This window comes from Nannospalax galili, unplaced genomic scaffold, assembly GCF_000622305.1.
Source record: "Nannospalax galili isolate Female #2095 unplaced genomic scaffold, S.galili_v1.0 scaffold241, whole genome shotgun sequence".
Taxonomy (NCBI): domain Eukaryota; kingdom Metazoa; phylum Chordata; class Mammalia; order Rodentia; family Spalacidae; genus Nannospalax; species Nannospalax galili.
In genome coordinates, this window is record NW_008345602.1 from 2,663,672 (window position 1) to 2,682,803 (window position 19,132).

Sequence of the window (19,132 nt, forward strand, 5' to 3'; positions counted from 1 at the left end):
TCCAAGAGTTCATTGTCTTGTTCATCACCCTGCCCCAGTAAGTCTTTATCATCTCCATTTTACAGAGATGCTTACTCAGTAGCTTGCCCAAGCTATTACACAAACAACAGAGGTCTGTGCCGTTGACACGCTGCCTTAGAGCTCTTGACAAAACCACTGGCCTCCCTTCTGCCTTCACACGGTGAAGAGGAAAGTCATTCTTGAGATGTCCCAGGCTAACTGCAGAGCCACCTTCCCCACGCTCAGCCTGTCTTACTGTCCATGAACACATGTTCAGGGAGACAGAGGACTTGGAGTCCATGGCCCCACTCACTCTTGCTTCTTGGATGAACCAGGTTCAGAAACACTAAACAGATTGAGGTGACACTGTAAAGAGCGATGGGGCATATGATCCCAGACTTCACATTTGGGACTCGCTGCCAACTCACATTCAGTTTTCCATTGGTGAAGGTAGACGGGAACGTGGTTTATACAAACATGGTTATTAATCTTCCCATGAAGCTCTTATGAGCTGGAAACCTCCATGCTGGATGTGAGAAAAACAAGTGAACGAACAGACAGACATCCAAACAGTTTCATCTTCAAATCTATTTCCCTTCTACTTGAAAACAAGATACCTTCAAATATTTTTTTCCATTTCTAGACCATGCACAGTTTAGGAGTCCATAACATGTCTGAAATATAGACTCTCAATTCTCAGTCTTTCCAAAGGAAAAGGTAAAATACTGGCTTATAGAACTTCAGAGCTCAAAGTTCTGGAGCAGGAGTAGTATTTTTTTGTTCTTCAACCTAAGTGAGCACAAGGGTCTGTGGGTTTTTTGTTTTTGCCACAATTAAAAGAAGCAGGGAGGCAGAGGCAGGCAGATCTCTATGAGTTCAAGGCCAGCCTGGTCTACATAGTGAGCTCCAGGACAGCTGGGGCTACAGGGAGACCCTGTCTCAAAAAGACCAAAAAAAACACAAAAAAAAAAAAAAAAGAAAGAAAGAAAGAAAGAAAGAAAAGAAGCAGAACAGTATTCATTTAGGTTTAAAGGAACAACCTCTTCCAGTAGGAAAGATTTGAGTAGGGAGGAATTCTAGGAAATCTCCTCAGTTAGATGTTCAAGAGAAACCCCACTAAAATCTTTGGGTTTGGGGTAAAAACAGTTAACAGCTAGACTTCAGGTGAGCCTCAGATTTCTACCATGCTCTTAACTGAAAAGTCAGTCCTTTAAATGACCAGTAGTTGTGCTTTTTAAAGCCTGCCTTCTCATTTTTGACAGTGGATATCTTACTTCCAATTGTAAAAGGAATAGAGGCAAGTGCATAAATTGAAGCCTCAATAAATGACTTTCCCCTGCTGTTCATCAAGACTCAACTGCTCAGAAACGAGGCCAAGACTATAAGATAGAAATAAGAATGTGCAAGGAGACCTGCTTCTTGTCAAGTATCACATACCTTGTAATGGTTACTTAAAATTTCGGACTCAGAGACTTGGATGGATTTCTTTACCAGGGACCATAAATCTGTTGATTCATCAATCCCTTGTAGACTTTCTTAACATTCTCTGGAGGTCTCATTCACAACTGGCTCATGTGTCAGGTGCATTTGATTGTAAATAGTCTAAGAATTTGATGTTTTGTACTTTACCTCATAATGCATTGTCTTCTACATTATACTCTAGAGATACCGCCAACTTACATCAACACATCTCATATGGGATTCTTTAAGATCTTATTTGAGTTGTGATAAAGGCCAGGGTTCTCATTACTTGTGAGCTATTATTGTATGCTGAATTAATTAGCAGTCTAGTCATAGAATTACTATATCAGTAGAACTATTAAGCACTTCATTTTTTTGAGCCCCAGTGGGCCTGGTATTCACTAGGCAGACCAGGCTGGCCTGGATCTCACAAAGATCCACCTGTCTCTACCTCCCAAGTACTGGGATTAAAGGCATGCACCACTCTGCTGATAGCACTCCATTTTTTAAAAAATATTTTATTATTTTTATTTTATGTGTATGAGTGTATTACCTGCATGTATGTGAGTGCACCCATGTCGTGCAATGCCTCAGAGGTCAGAAGAGGGCTTCGGATTCCCCTGGAACTGGAGCTAAGGACAGTTCGTAGCCGCCATGTGGGTGCTGGGAATTGAACCCAGGTCCTCTGCAAGAGCAGTCAGTGCTCTTAACCGCTGAGCCATCTCTCCAGCCCCAGCACTCTATTTTTTTATGATGACTTTGTGCCTCTTAAGTTACAGAAAGTTCTATCTATATTGCAATTTTACAGAGGAGATAGAGTTAAAAATTAGATGCCCCTGACTCTTTTAGAATTGGATATTCATACCCAGAACCCAAAAGATCATGATAGGCATCAAAATACTAAAGACCCTGATAGAGAATAATGCTCTTTTTTATTTGCAGAAACTATGACTTTGAGCCTTGAAGTTGATTAATGCTGTATGTTATAACAAGGGAAGGTACTGATATTTTCAAACTTCTAAAAAGGAGGTTGGCACTATGCCAATCAAGGGAATAAATCAGTGGTTTCTGTAATGTATGAAGGTCAAAGCCTTGGCCTTTTCCAACCAGTGCCTTTCAGAGTTTTGGTATGATGAATACCAACCTGCATACCAAATGGGCTTTTCAGCCACTCCTTGTCTGCAGCCACATTCAATATGTCCACTGCTATTACTGTGACCATTTGTAGAATAGGAAACAGGTGTACAGTAGACAGCCCTAACCTTATGACCTCAGCGTTTTCCCTTTGCATGCTTGATCTTCTACCTCCTACAAAATAAGTCGAAGCCTGCCCTTCTTCTCATCACAACAGCATGTCCATGAGATGACTGAATCAACTTCCCCATCATCTGGGATTATTGATCTCTTTGCCCAAACCAAAACAGATGTTCAGTACCTTATGTTCTGTGTTCAAGGGAAATGAATCATCACTAATCCATTCAGCTAGTTGAAGAATCTCTGTTCATCCTTTTGCTGCTAGGTCAGTCATTCCATCACAGAGGAACCACATCTTCTGCAGTCAACTGCAGGATTTAGAGCATCTTGTTTGTGCTTTAAGCCTTGCATCTTCTTTTGCTTCCAAGTATCTTGAAACTTCTCAGTAAAGAGGTGGTGGCCGACTCCATGAGAAACTCACAGAATTCTCCCCTTGCCACAGTACCATTTTTCTTCTCCTCAAACTCCTTATCTGTTCATGCTCATAACTCCAGAAATTTCTCCTAGAAGGAATATGTCCTGTGCTACCAGGCTGGCAATTCTGAAGACATTACAATTATATTCTCCATGAAATCACATTAGAACAGTGCTTTTCAAACTTTAAGGTACATATACCTGAAGGGTTTGTGAAAACTTTGTTTTCTGGACCCTGTTACCAGGATTTCTGATTAAGTAGTTCTAGGGTAGAGCCTACAAATTTGTACTGCTGTCTAGTTCCTAGCAGCAGAGGCTACTGTTCCTGGGACATTCTGAGCTGCTTGTTATCTTTCCTAATCATCCTGAGCTGCTTGTTATCTTTCCTAATCATCCTGAGCTGCTTATTATCTTTCCTAATCATCTTCATGGTATGACAGGCCAGTCATTTATAAGAAGAAAGGCCTTTCCCTGCCTTAGAAGGCACTTGCCATTGGCCTACATATAATGACAGAACATGGACAATAAGGCATGAGAACACGTAGGCATCTTAGCATGTGTTAGATCATCACAAAACAACCAAGAAAATGAACTCTTCTGTGAGCAAAAGGAATTCTGGGCAGAGACAATGATAGCTTCCTTTAGAAAGTAAGACATATTTGGATGGGTGTGGTGGTACAAACAGGTAATCCCAGCTGTTGGGAGGCTGAGGCAGGAGCAGAGCAAGCTCGAGGTCAGTCAAAGAAGAAAAGAAGGAGGAGAAGGAAGGAAGGAAGGAAGGAAGGAAGGAAGGAAGGAAGGAAGGAAGGAAGGAAGAATAGAAACGAAGAAGGATGAAAGATAGACTTGGGGAACAAATGCTAACTGGTTCCTCATTCTTTAGTACTTGATTGCAAGAGACAGTAGCCCAATTCTGGACTTAATTATACAACATCAAGAGCTGTAGCTCAGATGTCTATAACATTAGGTGCTACACAAGCTGTTCACTGCGGTTCATCTTAGAGGAATAGGCAAAACCATGGTTAAGCTGCTTGGTTTAATTTTTTAGCACTTGAAAAAAATGTACAGTAGTTTGAACATTCAGTCTTTGCAAACCTCCATTGAGGCCAAAGATTTCATTCATACGTACAAAATTAGTTTACAAATTTTTTTGGCAATTTCATCTTAGTAACCCGTTTTATCCTATTGCCATTGTCCCAACCATTGAAAAAGTTTACAATAATTTACATAGAAATATTTTCAAAGTGCTTAAGAATAGTGATTGTTCTCTGGGATATTTACAGGTGGCCTATACAGTATATGTACAGGTAGGATTCACTATAGCACAAGGTTCATTGCTGGAATATGGCTTTCTAGGGAAAGTGCATATTTGGCCAGAGATGGCAATACTGTCTAGAATTCAAGGGTTACAGACACTTGGTAACCACATCCAAGGCTGAAGTAAAATTGGACAAGAATATTTACAAAAGTAATATAAAAATGGTCAAGTACACAAGCTTGATCCACGCAAAGATATCTTGATGTTCTTCCAGATGGAGGAAGATAGAGACTTCAGCGCTGGCTTGGTTACCATTCCGGAGTCAGTATTATTGGCTTAGACCTGATAGGTCGAAACTTGCCTCAGGAGTCAAGCTAGATCATCATCTGTGCTTACAACTGATATCTGCAGACAAGAAAAAGGATAGGTGAGCTTGGTGACCATTCAGTCATTGATGTCAACTCTCTAAAATGGACTTTGCTTTTGAGTTGGTCATTCAAAGACCCAAATAGTTGTAAGTCAGATGATACACAAGTTATATTCATGCCCCTAATCCAAAACTCTGGAACCCAAAGTGTTTCAGCATCTGAAATTCTCTAAGAGCTATCATGACATTAAATAGGAAATTCTAACCATGACCTTATATTACAGGTTGCAGTCAAAATGAACAAGCATTAAAATATTGTATAAAGTCACCTTTAGACTATGTATACAAGAATACATGAAACAAATGGATTTTGTGTTCAGATTTTATGTATATGCAAAATCTCCAAAATCTACCCTCTTCTCCTACCCGCAATGTATTCCCCAGACCAGAAGACTTAAGCTATACCTAGTTGGTAGAGAGAAAGAGAAGAAAAAGAATGTGACTTACTGCTGGATATGTGTGTCCGACAGAGGCACTGTGTCTACCAATGTCTATTGAGAGGTCCTCTTCAGTGGTCTTCAAGTACACAGGATTGTCAAAATTCATGCTTTTCATGTTCTTGTGCTGCCAATTCCTCCACGTCAAGTATCCACCTACTGTTGCCATCACTAATAGCACTGAAAAGTCAGAGGTGACTAAGTGAACTCTAGTTTCAGAACATAAAAGGTGGTAATGCTCAGGGATCCATGGTAATTTACATTAGTAAAAGTTCCATGTTTTAGGGAGCTTGTATAACTTGAGGTTGGAATACAAGGAGTCACAAGCTTGCAATGAGTTCAGCCCAGTGGCTGTGTTGATCTTTGTACTGGAGCTTTACACATCTAGGCCTATGTAGAGTCCCAGGCCTTACCCTTAGGCCTATTGCGTGAAAATTACAGAAGCTTCTAGAGAGCTATTCAAGGGGTCCTGGTGTGTTAGGTAGACCAGTAATCTAGGTGAAGAGAGCCATCAAAGCACCCTCCAATTCACATATCTGAGAATGGTTTTTAGATCCTTTTCTTTGAATTTGAAAATCCTTAACTACTTTTAATTCACCCTCTATAAATCCTATGGCTTGCTGGGTGTAGTGGCACACTCCTTTAATCCCAGCACTTGGGAGGCAGAGCCAGGTGGATCTCTGTGAGCTCAGGTCAGCCTGATCTACATAGCAAATTCCAGGCCAGCTGGGACTACAGGGAGACCCTGTTTCAAACAAATGAACAAACAAACAAACAAACAAATATAGAAAGCTTTGGAGCTTTATACATCTAGGCAAGTGTAGAGTCCCAGGCCTCACCCCCTAGGCCAACAGAAGCTTCTAGAGAGCTATTCAAGGGGTCCTGGTGTGTTAGGTAGACCAGTAATCTAGGTAAAAAACAAAACAAACACTCCAGAAAGCTTTTTGAGCATTTATACTTCTTCTCTGTGTGAATCATTATATACATTTCAAAGGGGAATAGAGCAAAACTCTTGTTAAAGGGACTTCCTCTAAGTGGGGGTAAGCAAAGCTAACAAGTCCAACATAAAACACGATAAGCACCTTTCAGGTAATTTATGATATTCACTAGTGCCCATTACCATAGGAAGGATACCACTGAAGAGAAGGTTTGACTTTGGGTATATTAGGTGAATGAGGGAGAGTGCAATTCAGTGTTACATGTGCTATGACAGCATAACAGGTCACAAGAAGGCAACTGGCAATGGACTAGAAGTGTCACCATTTACTAGAAATGTCACCATTTACTTACAGAGAGGAAGGATTGCCCAGGCAGCTGAAGTCCCTTTTGGGGGAACACTGACCTCTGACACTGCTGTGGTCACATTGATCCCTACAAGAACATGAAAGGAATCACTCTGTAAGGATCTGATTTCAGATTTAGAAATTTACCCATCAGGCAGAGAGTCTCACACTTTTATACATAATATTAATCTTCAACATTCGCTAAAATTATATACCAGAACAACTCTGGCTTCAAATTATTTGCATTACATGGCCATTTTGATAACAGTTGTATAAGAGAAACCTTAAATATGTCATGGAAATCCAGGATATGCAGGTTCTAAATCTTTGGAGTTTAAGCACAAGTAGCCAATTGGGGCAGAACTAGTAGTTAAAGGCTGCATTAATTATTTAAGCTACAAAGAATGTGGCTGTTAGTTGAGATTAACAGTTTGCAGTACTGGACCCAATACCTCCAGGAACCAGTCCACTAGTTGGTAGAATTTCTGTTGTGCTGGTATCTTTTGTCTCACTGTAAGCCACAGTAGTTGTAGTACCTGGATCATAAAAACCAAGAACCTGGTTAAGTCCAAGGTTCCCGAGCGGCCAGCTGTGTAGTCCAGACAAGCCATGCGAATGGCTATTTTAACACCAGGTGAAAGAGACAACCCACTGCAAAGTAAGTCACAAAGTGGATATGTCTGAAATAGCAGGCTTCATGCAGAAACAGAAGTATGTGATCTTTGGGCAGAGCAGTCAGCAGTGTCCTTGGTAACTCAGAAAGATGCACATCCACACATATAATCCCCCTCAGCAGCGTCCCAGGCTCCTGAAACTTAGGACAGATGTTCTCAAGACAACTTGGCATACCAGGCACACCAGGTTAAGTTGTCTTGCAACTACTTTCTCAGTAAACGAAGCAAGTGCTTGTTATGACCCATTAAGCTAATGAAAACCTTACTGTGTGAGCTCCTTGCACACAATGGATAAGCTCAGTTTTCTGCTTAATCAAAAGCTAGGAACAGAAGATTTTAAAAGTCAGTTAAGTCTGAGTTTAAACTAGTGTCACCCACTGAGGCCAGTAAGTGTCCTATAACCACAGCCTCCTTCCTTAAACATCTTCAGCGTATTCAGTCTACCACTATGGAAGGAAACATTGACTGTTTAATTACCTGCAAACTGGCTGGCTCAGTGTTGTTATAGGGCAGTGGGTAGAAATTACTATTTGGTGCATTGACACTTTAGTCACCTATAAACTCATCTAATTTTAAATGGGTTACAAGCCAGCTCTCAAGTATTGATGTGAACGCCTGCCATGCAACAGTAGCACCCAATGTTCTGAAATCAATTTCAAGAGTTAGCTACAATAAAATTTCTAAAACCCCAGCAAGTTTTTGTAGCTGGTCTCTTATATTCCCTGTAGTATGTCATGCTTGTAGTTGAAATGCCGAAAGCCTTACTTTGACACTCTCGCCCATTTTCCTCTAGATTGTATCCATTGGGACAGGAACAGGTGTATTTTGGAGAGTGATCATTAACCTGTGGTGCTGGCAGGCAGAGGTATGCACATCCTCCATTCTCCATATCTTCTTCACACCAATTTTTACCTAGTCAGAAAGAAAATTGTCCTTTAAAATAAGCATTGCAGTGTCTCTGATATATAAACCTTTTTTTTTTTTTTTTGGTCTCCATGGAGCCTGAACATGTCTACTCTATCGAATCTTCAAGCGAGACTAACATTGATGAAGAGCAGGTGTCAAGGTACTGGAAGCATGCACTGATTGTTCAAGTCTTAGAGTGAAGGCCCAGAAGGAGACAAGTCACATTCTCCTGGCTTTGTTTTGACTTGTTCCTACAAAGTAGAAGGGAACTCAGCCACAGGGAGGTGAGGATCTCATTAGATAGATCCGCTGGCATTCAGGGTGGGAGAAAATATAACCAGATATGTTTAAGGATTTACAAAGTCCTGTATAAGATGTGTCATGGGGGAGAGAAGGTATACAGAGTAAATTCTGTCCCCCCATAAAATTTGTGTGTTGAAGTTCTGATTACAGTATCTTAGAATGTGGCCTTATTTACAGACAGGGGATTGACAGAGGTAATCAATTAAATGAGATCATTAGGGTAGGTCTTAACCCCAAATATCAGGTGTTCCTAGAAGAGGAAATTTGAGCACAAGCATGTGTTGAAGATGTGAATAGATATATTCACTAGAGATGGCCCTCTTCAAGCCAAGGACAGAGGCCAGGGACATAGCCTTCTTTCAAGTACTCAAAAACGAACCAACTTACCAACACCTTGACTTTGGACTTTTAGTTTCCACAATTGGGAGATTTCTGTTATTTCTGTCCTACCTCCCTGTGGCTGAGTTCCCATTTACTTTGTAAGAGGAAGTCAAGATAAAGCCAAAAGCACCCAATTTATAGTACTCTGCTACAGCAAACATAGAAAACTAATCATAGGGGACATCTTTGACCCAAAGGTTACTGTGGAAGCTGGTGGAACAGACCTAGCAAAAGGATACAGAAGAAACAGAAAGAAAGCTCTGTCACTGAGGGTTGGAAAAAGCCAAGGGCTGACTCAGAAGCTATTTCTCTTAAGGTGGCAGAAATGAGATACCACACATTAACTGTGAAGTTTGGCCAAGGGTTCAAGAACAAAAGTTCCATTCAAAAGAAAGTTGAGCTGCTGACGAGCTATTGACTCCCAGTAGGAGGCACTCTCTGGATCACATTACTCCTTAAAGGGCATTAAGGACTGTTCTTTACATTACCTGCTGGCTGAACGAGTTCATGGTAGATAATGATGTCTTGGGCATCATTGAGGTTGTTGACTAGAGTAGCCAGCTCTGACCCAGTGAACTTATTCGCACCATACACTGCTTCATTTTCCCCATCTATCCAGTAGACACGATCCTAAAACAGAGTCCGTATAATTAGCATGTATACTCAGGATTATCACATATTAAAACACAAGGTTATCCAGATTTACTGGCCATTTAATGGACTAAGGTTACTCAATGATTCTCTGGGACACTGGAAGTAAAGCGTTGGAGAAGCACATGGAGTACATAGAGTCAAGGTGTACCAGGATTTAAGCAAAAACAGTTTTCGGCTGTCCACTGCTCCTTTCTCTTCCCACATGCTTGTTCCCAAGGCATTCACTTAGATACGAGGCACATGTCTTACCTCAAATATTGTGAGTGCAAGAGGATGAGCCAGGAACTCCAGAGACTTTAGCACTATCCTACGATCTTGGCCATTTAAGTCCACACTAGACAGCATGTGCAGCTTGGAATCCAGCCAGTAGAGGCGGCTTTTGATAAGGTCTACGCAGGAAAAGATTGACATTGTATGAGCCGTTGCTGCTCTGGCTTCCACTGAAAATATTCTATTTCATGGTTTAACAGGGTTTTTTGTTTGTTTGTTTGTTTGTTTCTTTTGTTTTGTTAAATAAAAGAAGTTAGTCGTGTTTATATGGGTTCGTTCCTGGGTTCTTTTTAAAAGTCTGTATTTATTTTTATTTTATGTATAAAAATGGTTTTTGCCTGCACGTATATAACTGCACCATGTGCATGTAATGCACATGGAGGCCAGAAGAGGGTATCAGATCCCCTGGAACTGGCATTAAGGGCAGGTGTTAGCTGCCATGTGGGTGCTGAGAACCAAACCTGGGTCTTCCTGAAGAGCAAGCAGTGCTTCTAACCAATGACTCATCTCTCCAGCCCCTCCATCAGGGGTTCTTAATGGGGTCTCCATAAAACTTGTGGAAGGGCTGGAGAGATGACTCAGTGGTTAAGAGCACTGACTGCTCTTGCGGAGGACTCAGGTTCGATTCCCAGCATCCACATGGCAGCTATGAACCGTCCTTAACTCCAGTTGCAGGGAATCTGATGCCTTTTTCTGACCTCCACGGCCTTGCATGTCATAGTACACTCACATACATGCAGGCAATACACTCATACACATAAAAATCAACCAACAAACCAACAAAAAACTTGTGAAGCAACATATAGAATCTGCATCTGCATTCACTTTGGGGAACTAATGGGGGTACCTAAAATTCCCCAAAGGCATTGATTTGGTATATAACATACATGATACATTATATATCAATTCCCAAAAGACATTGATTTTGTATATAACGTATAAGATACATTATAGAAAGTGTTAAAAGAGGCTTGAATTTTGCAGTTCTCCGCAGAGAAGCCAGAGGGAAACAGCTGCAAGCCACCATTCAGGAAATGCTAAAGCACCTGGGCCTGAGTATTCCTTATAAGAATCCCAAACACCCAAGAGTCACTGAGTGTGTGTTACACATTAGACCAAGCAGATGACAAGCTCATCATTCCAGCACCTAGGATTTGTTAAGTTCATCACGTTGTTCAGCCACTCTCACCCAAAGTTTCTGCTATAGAAGAAACCAGGAAAGCCATCTCAAATTTACAGTGGCCGTCTGTGGAAACAGCATGAAGACGGCAGAATTGGAGAACAAGAAGGAAGAACATACATACCAAGGGTGATTCCATTAGGCCACTGGATGTCCGTGGTCACCAGTGGACGTCTATCAAATCCATTCATCCCTGCTTTTTCTATTTTAGCTGGTTCACCCCAATCTGACCAGTAAACGAAGCTGGAAAGAATTAAATCAGAAATATGCCTTAGTGGTTTAGAAGAAATAAAGTTGTAGTTTTAAATAAAAGCTTAAAAAGTAAACAGAAAACTCTTCAGATCGAGGCTCTTGAGATAAACAGTAACACGTCAGGCTCGAATAATGTTTTGGGCATATGAAATTTATGCATTTACAAGGTCTGGGGGTACAGCTGTGGTAGAGCTCTTGGCCTACTATGAGTAAAGCCCTCTCTGAGTTCACGCTTTGGAACTACAGAAAAAAAAATTTCCCAGCTCATTATTATTCTGTGTCAGTCTGATATTTAATATCACACAGTTCTACATTTCCTTTTAGTTTTTGAAAAAATTTAAAAATTTATTTTGATTTAAAATTTTTTGATTTGTTTTTATTTTATGGATATGAGTGTATAAGAGCATCCATGTCATGCAGTGCCCACGGAGGACAGACAGAGTATTGGATCCCCTGGAACTAGAGTTATAGACGGTTGTTAGCTGCCATGTAGGTGTTGGGATTCACACCTGGTTCTTCTGTAAGACTAGCCAGTTCTGTGCTCTTAACCACTGAGCCTTCTCTCCAGCCCACATTTCTTTTTCAAAGGTAAATCCTTTCAGGGGAGTGAAGGAAGCATTTTAAGTTTTATAGCAGTAGCTGGAAGATTTTGTTCTAACAATACTTCAAAGGAGCCAACAGTGCTAAGCTGCCTACCTATGTTACTTGGTGACAATGTAGGGAAATCCCCTCAGAAAAGTGTTTCTACAAAGGTCTAACCAAGCAAACTGTCCAGGCAAAAAAAAAATAAAAAAACAAAAAACAAACAAAAATCACTTGTGTAGGAGCTGGGTGGGCAAAGGATTCAGAGCTTTGGGTGTATATAATACATGAAATCCAAAGCATTGTTTTGATGAGGTTTGTAAGCTGTTGGACAAGCAGGAGTGAGGCAGGGAGAACCCAGCACACACAGGGGTTTGCCCCACACTGGCTGCTCACATCTTTTTCTTTTACTAGCGTGTATTTATTGTACATAGTGATTGGTTTCAAAAAGACATTTTCACTGAAGTTTATCATGTACACAATGGAGTTTTATCTAGCCATAAAGAAGAAGGAAATGATGTCATTTTTCAGAAAAATAGATGCAACAGGAGGTCATCAGTAAGGCCTCCCAAAGACAAATACCACATCCGATCTCTCATGTGTATATCCTATATGAACACATAAAATAATACGCATAATTATATAAATGTGACATGAGATTGGGGAAGAAAAGGAACTAGCAGGAGGGGGAGGAGGAAAAGTGGGAGAGGCTGGGCCATGAGCAGTCACTGACATCTTGAACTGGATAATTCTGTTGCTGACAACTCTTGGTATGCACAAGAGAAGCCCCTGGTCCAGGCAAATAGCACCCACGAGGCTGTGATGGAAAACAGAATACAAACCCAGACAACGGGTCCACGGCTATGGAGGCAGGCTCTCGCAAGTCAGAATTAAACAGGAACTTCCTCTTGGTTCCATCTAGGGTAGCTACTGAAATAGTCTTAGAAGCCGCATCAGTCCAGTAGATGGTCTTGTACACCCAATCAACAGCAATGGCTGCAGGATTATAGACATTGTCGATCATTTTAAAATGTCTACCAACCTTGTCATCAATTGAGGCACTGAAACAGAATAGGTCACAAGAAATTTAAGAGTTGTCACCAATGGAGCCTGGAGAATGGACTTTCTGCTTATAAAATGGTCAAGGACTTTACTCAGAAAGAATTCTGAGAACATAGGTCACTACTCAAATTATTCAGCCATGTTGCTTAGGAATGCAAAACTGCAATACTCTAGTTTATCTAGCTGTGGAGATGGGTCCTATATACAAATCCAACAAAATTCTAAGTGAAACATTTGCTTCAGAAGCCATCATCCGGGGCCTATAGTTTCCACTAAGAAAAGGATGTTACTACCATCTCTATTCACTAACAGTTCACACTTAACTCTAGAAGACGGGGAGACATTATGGTGAATTAAGATGTCGTCTTGCAGCCATAGTTACCTTTTACTTCATGGACAAGGCTAGTTCCTAATGAGCAGTTGTTGGTAATTTAATAGCTAAAGACCTAATGCTGGACTTAATCCTCCCAATGAACTAGATTAGAGCTGGAGACCAAGAAAAGCACCCTCCAGTCCTTCCCATGGGCCCAGTGACAGTGACATGTGCAGACATCAGGAGTGGAACTGAAAGTTACCTGAAGATGGCCTTTTGGCTTAGATCAGCCCAAAATAGCTTCTGAGCTGCAATGTCAGCATCAAGAGCCACCGTGTTTCTTAGTTGTTCAACAAGTTGGATATATTCTTTCCTCTCTAGGCCAATCTTCCTGATGTCTCTTCGATTAGTGAAGATCAGACTTGGCTCTTTGCCTACAAGGCATGAACCAAGTTGATTTAGTTTTGTTATAAGGCAAGGTCTTTCTAAGTCACCTTCTCTCCAAAGAGGAGCGCTTATAAAGATATTGCTGAATACCTCAGTAGTACCTGGCCTGGAGTTCTAGCCCCTGGGACCTGTAAGTATGTCCACCCTGATTAGGAAGGCAGTCTGGGAGTTACAGCATTCAACAGTAGGGTGGCTAATAAACAAGTCATTTATTTTAATTGTTCTCAGTTTTAGGAGCAGAAAGGAAGCAAATGGTCAGCATTCATGGTATTATAAGTAAAAGGAAGGACCGAGGCAGATGCGTGGGAAGATGGTCTGCTTTAACCTATCCTGCTGAACTAGGAGTTTAGTAGCATTGTTCCAGAGTGTGACTTAAATTTATACTTAGGTTGACTGTTTCAGGCACCAGCTGTACCTTTTATAAGCACTTACTCACAAAGGTACCAGAGCAACACCAGCCCAAGTCCATTTACCTACTGCCTTGCACACGCCAGTGGCAAGATCCATTTGATAGCCACGACTACATTCACACTTGTAACCGCCTTTTAAGTTGATACAAATTTGACTGCAGATTCCTGGGTTTTGGCATTCATCAATATCTAGGAGGGAAATTAGAATTAGTCTTGCTATACCTCTACCTTATGAGGTGTCTCCTTGCCCTTGCCCATCCCCCAGGGGCTAAGCTCTTCGCTTCAGCTCACCTCCACAGGTTTTCCTATCTATCAGTTCAAACCCAGCTGCACAGTCACATTCATAGCCTATAACTAGGTCTTTGCAGATGTGGGAACAGCCACCGTTGTTTACCAAGCATTCATTGATATCTGGAATAAAAATGTAACAGTCACCTGACAGCTTATTCTTTGTTTCTAATATAATCTTTAAATTTTACTCTTTAAGAATTTCACACATGTCCCTAATGTATTTTGATCACACCCACTCCCCAGCCCCCAGCCAGCTCTCTGCAGATCCATACATAGGGCCCTCTCCCAACTTCATGTCTTCTTTTGTAACTCACTGAATTCATGAGTATGACAGATAATTGATATTTGTCTTAATCACATTTAAAATCCAGACTATTTGTGATGGTTACTTGGCTTAGTCAAATGCATGGTTTTTCTAAGACTTGATTATTTGTTCTGTAGATTTGAATCTCAGGGTGGATGGCAAGTTTTAACTCATTTCTCTATTGTTATCAGTTATCTTAAGGCATTCCTAAACCATGAACTAGTTTGTCTCTGGCTAGAATTTTAATTCATAAAATTTATTTTCAGGCTTAACAATGATATTTGAGTTCATTCTGAGTTCAATGGGGCATTAAACAAGGTGCAAATAGCTTAGCTATGGTGGGATGCTGAAACCCATCATGTCCCAGTCTGGCCTCAGACAAGCCCCTCACTTACGGCATTCTTTCAGGGGCTCATCACTCCAGTCTCTGCAGTCCTGCTCCTGGTCACACACTTTGCTGATATCTATGCATTCCCCACTTCTGCACTTGAACTTTCCGGGGCCCAAGCACTGATTGACTATAAGATGAAACACAGAAGAAAGATTCCATTGCTGGTCTGATCAGAGCAACCAGTGTCCTAACCGCTGTGGAGAGACACTCACCGTTTTTGCAGTTGACTTCGTCGGAGCCGTCAACACAGTCTCGGATGCCATTGCACTGTCTGCTGCCATGGATGCAGCTGCCATCCTCACATTCAAACTGGTCAGGTCTGCAGGTTCTAGAAGCTACAAAAGGAGGTAACATGATTGAATGAGGCCAGTCAAATGGTTCCCAAATGATACATGGATGAGAACTGGAAAGTTACTTACGGCAGTTGACCTCATCGCTACCGTCCTTGCAGTCAGGGTCCCCATCACATCGCCACTTTTTATGAATGCATTCCCCAGAACCACACTGGATCTCGCTGGCTGGGCACTTGGTGTGTATCACTGGTTGGCGGCCACACTGTTCAAGGGACTCATCTGACTGGTCAGAGCAGTCTGCATCGTCATCACATACCCAGCTGATGGGGATGCAGGAGGATGTGCTGCACTGGAACTCATGGGCACTGCAGGTTGGTGGGGCACAGTCCTGCTCATCACTGCCATCATTACAGTCATTCTGGCCATTGCACACAAAGTTCCTAGAGATGCAGCGGCCATTGGAGCAAGTGAACTCATCAGCACTACATGTTATGTTGCCTGTTAGAGAGAAGATGCCCCATTGAAAATGCATTAGCATTTTTTTTTAACAAACTGTGGTCCCCAAATCAAATACAATGATCTTTAACCTTTAATTTTTGCTTCCTAACTTAAAAGCCATAGTGCAATTATATCAAGAACAAGTTTCTTAAATATGACAAAACAGTCTCACAGTATAAAAAATATGAAGCCATACTATGAATAAGAGCAGAAACAAAGGGTCAAGAAAACAGTTGAAGGCTAGAAACTAATTTGATATGAGAGCCGCAACTGACACTTAAAGGGACAGTAATCCACAGCTTAAGCTGGTACCAAGGATTTTGTTTTGGAAGGCAGAGACAGAATTATACCTGAATCAACCTACTGCATGTCAGGCCAGATTGCATCACTAGCTAAGAATAGGCATTAGAATAGGCAAGGTACTGCAGTGGATAGGGAGACGCCATCACCAAAAAGCAGGAAACCACATGCCACACTCTGCATGGTTCAGTCCTTTTTGGCCCTTCATAACAAACATTAGGAATAATGTCTTAATCATTTTCAGTTTTTTATTAAAGTTATTGCTAGAGTTAGAATCACAATCTAGTAACCATATATAGTATGGATGACAGGGTAGTCATATAGCCAGTTTATTTTGACTTAAATTCCTGACAAACATATTAAGGTCACAATTTGGCAGCAATTGGAATGGAGACCACGACTCTCTTGGGAAGCAAAGTGTAGATTTGTAAGGGAACTGCATGGCAGCTCCCGGGCTCACCATGACAATGCATAAAGCTCAGTTCTATGACTGAACATGGAAACTCATTGGACTAGGTGCAGTGTTGTTGACATTAGGAGGCAACCTGTACATGCCAGACCAGTGGCGTTTCACTTGCAAGGGCCCTGAACTCCCTTGCACACTACTGCAGCCTGAGGTCAGGCTCATTATATTTATGAGCTGCTTGTTTTAGAAGCCCTTAGAAGGGGCGGTAACTTGAAAGAACACTTAAAGCAATGTTTGTTCAGCCTACAGATTTTCTCAGGGCCTCACCTTTAACATGAAGCATTTTATTATAGGTTTTCCCGGAACATAAACATGAAAAAATAGGAGCCAGAGTGAGCATTGAGAGACAGAAATTGTAATGGGAGAGGAAGGTTGCGTAGAGTTCTCTTTACGCATTTGCTAGCAACATGTTAGGTCATGCTTCTGTGCCAGTTCCACGTTTAGAAAGGTTACAGTAGACTCTAGCTGGACAAAATGCTTATATTATACTCAAGTGACTTATTCCAAGAAGTTACTTTCAACTAAACCTATGGATGTGTTTACTGGCTCTATCACCTTCTAGTTTTATTGAGCCAAATTAAGGAAGGCTCGTGAATTATGAGACAAGCCTACACAGCTCTTGCCTTACTGAGCTATGCTAAGTGTACTATGCTAAATGAAAGTACCCAAATGACTTTTATGCTTATTTCTGTCTGACTAAAAGAAACACCAGACAATGGCCAATTGCCATGAAAAGGTCTTTCGAAGTTTTAGTGTGGTTAGGAAGGACAGGTATTGAGCAGACAGCGAAGTCATTGACAAGTGACTCAGGCAACTGTGTCTTCATGCTTAAGTTAGCATCCCTTGCCCACCCTTCTTTGAGGAAAAGGGTCTCTGGGATATGCCACTCCACACTGATCTTCTTACCACAGTTTTCTTCATCTTCTCCATTGTCACAATCATTTTCACCATCACATCTCCAGGACACTGGGATACACTGAGTAGAATGGGCGCCACAGCTCATTTCATTTATGCGGCATGTTCTCATATCTGTTGATGACATACAGTCTCAAAAGAGCCTCCAAACTGGTCAGTGCAAAGCTGCTGCTCCCGTGCTGCCTGGAAGTGCAACACCTGGGACTCAGTGGTCGGATACACGGGGCACACTGACTAGTGGAAGCCAGATCCTTCGCCAGCTTCATCCTTAGAAGCCATGCCAACTAAGGCCACCTGGCAATGCACTTGAGAACTTTGACCATGTCACTCCTTCAAGATTCCACAGTGTTCAATTCTGGCTTTTGTTTTACTTGGTACAGTTAAGTTGATTGGCTAGCCTGCTCCTAGCCCATCACTTATGTGCGGCTATCAGTGGGCACACCAGATACTGTCACCCAATCCCGGGTGCCTTGAAGTCAGGTGGGCCTGAACCCTTCTGTGGAGCAAATTCCTTTCTAGGCCTCCTTCATAACTTCCTTTAGATTTACATCTTACAAAACTGGAACATGCCCTCATCCTTGGCTTCCAGGTCATCATCCACTAACACATGGGGCTAAATCTTTATAATTCCTGTCTAGAACGCTTGGGGCTCTAACTCACTGCTATAATTATTCTCTTCACTTCTTTCCTAGAAAATAAAAGTTTCCGTTTGGTTATCTTTTGTAATCGTATCCTAGACCTAAATTTGGTTCATGTCAGTCCTGTTTTTCTGAGTCAGATCTCTACCGTGATAGATCCTCAAACTTTTCCCCATCTTAACATTCAAATGATTCCAATTTGTTTGATTCCCAAATCATCATCCTCTATAATCTCATGACTTTTCCCTGTATATCAGCCTATGAACAGAGATATAAATTTGCAGCTCTGTGACCCCTACTTTAGGCTATATGTTTGTCTATAAAAACCCACTAAATTATCCAATTACTAATTATCTTACTTTTAACAATAGCATTTTTTTCATAATCTGAAAATCTGTGCATTTGTCAGCTTATTTGTGGCCCTTGGGAAACCTTCACATCTTGACTTAACTTCCAGGATCAGGTGACCATCTGCTCTGTTATTATCAAACATTTGAAATCTATGCACCTAGTCAAGGAGTTCTTAATTGAATCTGCTGGCTTCAGTCTTAAGTATTCAGTGATGAAGCTACCCAAGAGAATGTCAGTCTTGTTCGACTAGGGGGAATGTTATGTAAAGGAGATAGAGCAACTTGACTGACCTTCAAGTCAGTTGGCCTCAAGTTTAAAACAGGCAAAGAAAGATTCATGACAAGCAATCAATAAAACATTACTTAGAACAGAGACACAGAACAGCCTGAAAAAGATCAAGTCAAGTCACACTCACGGCACTGCTCTGGGCTCTCATCAGAACCATCTTCACAGTCAGGATCCCCATCACACTGCCATCTGTTGGGAACACACTGGCCATTGTTGCACACGAAGTCTGACTCAGCACACGTCTTCTTTACTACAGGAGTTTATTCTCAGGGTTAAAATTGAATTCATTTACCCAAGCCCCCAATTTTCATATGAAGAAAAAAAATTTGGTATGTTTTGCTGTAAAAGCAATGCTGAATCAATTGAGTGACACTCAACTGCAACATGTAGGGAAACTTTAGAAAACCATTTTTTTCCCATAGGTTTCAG

At 41.4% G+C, this 19,132-nt stretch overlaps 1 protein-coding gene across 2 annotated transcripts in view; it reads right to left on the bottom strand.

The window, feature by feature from the left end:
• Positions 1-4,151: 4,151 nt before the first annotated feature.
• The window catches only part of Vldlr (very low density lipoprotein receptor), a 35,288-nt gene continuing 20,307 nt past the window's right edge, over positions 4,152-19,132 (bottom strand). The window contains exons 4-20 of one of the 2 annotated variants that reach the window (XM_008841688.3): positions 18,831-18,953; positions 17,418-17,540; positions 15,374-15,745; positions 15,167-15,289; positions 14,959-15,081; positions 14,260-14,379; positions 14,032-14,157; positions 13,374-13,545; positions 12,579-12,797; positions 11,027-11,145; positions 9,702-9,841; positions 9,287-9,428; positions 7,974-8,120; positions 6,987-7,070; positions 6,542-6,622; positions 5,262-5,431; positions 4,152-4,792 (exon numbers count right to left, since the gene is read on the bottom strand). In XM_008841688.3, coding sequence (XP_008839910.1) covers positions 4,757-4,792; positions 5,262-5,431; positions 6,542-6,622; positions 6,987-7,070; positions 7,974-8,120; positions 9,287-9,428; positions 9,702-9,841; positions 11,027-11,145; positions 12,579-12,797; positions 13,374-13,545; positions 14,032-14,157; positions 14,260-14,379; positions 14,959-15,081; positions 15,167-15,289; positions 15,374-15,745; positions 17,418-17,540; positions 18,831-18,953 — 2,420 coding nt within the window. In that variant the 3' untranslated portion in view covers positions 4,152-4,756. The remainder of the gene's footprint in view (positions 4,793-5,261; positions 5,432-6,541; positions 6,623-6,986; positions 7,071-7,973; positions 8,121-9,286; positions 9,429-9,701; positions 9,842-11,026; positions 11,146-12,578; positions 12,798-13,373; positions 13,546-14,031; positions 14,158-14,259; positions 14,380-14,958; positions 15,082-15,166; positions 15,290-15,373; positions 15,746-17,417; positions 17,541-18,830; positions 18,954-19,132) is intronic. The other variant, XM_008841689.3, reaches the window with a different exon arrangement.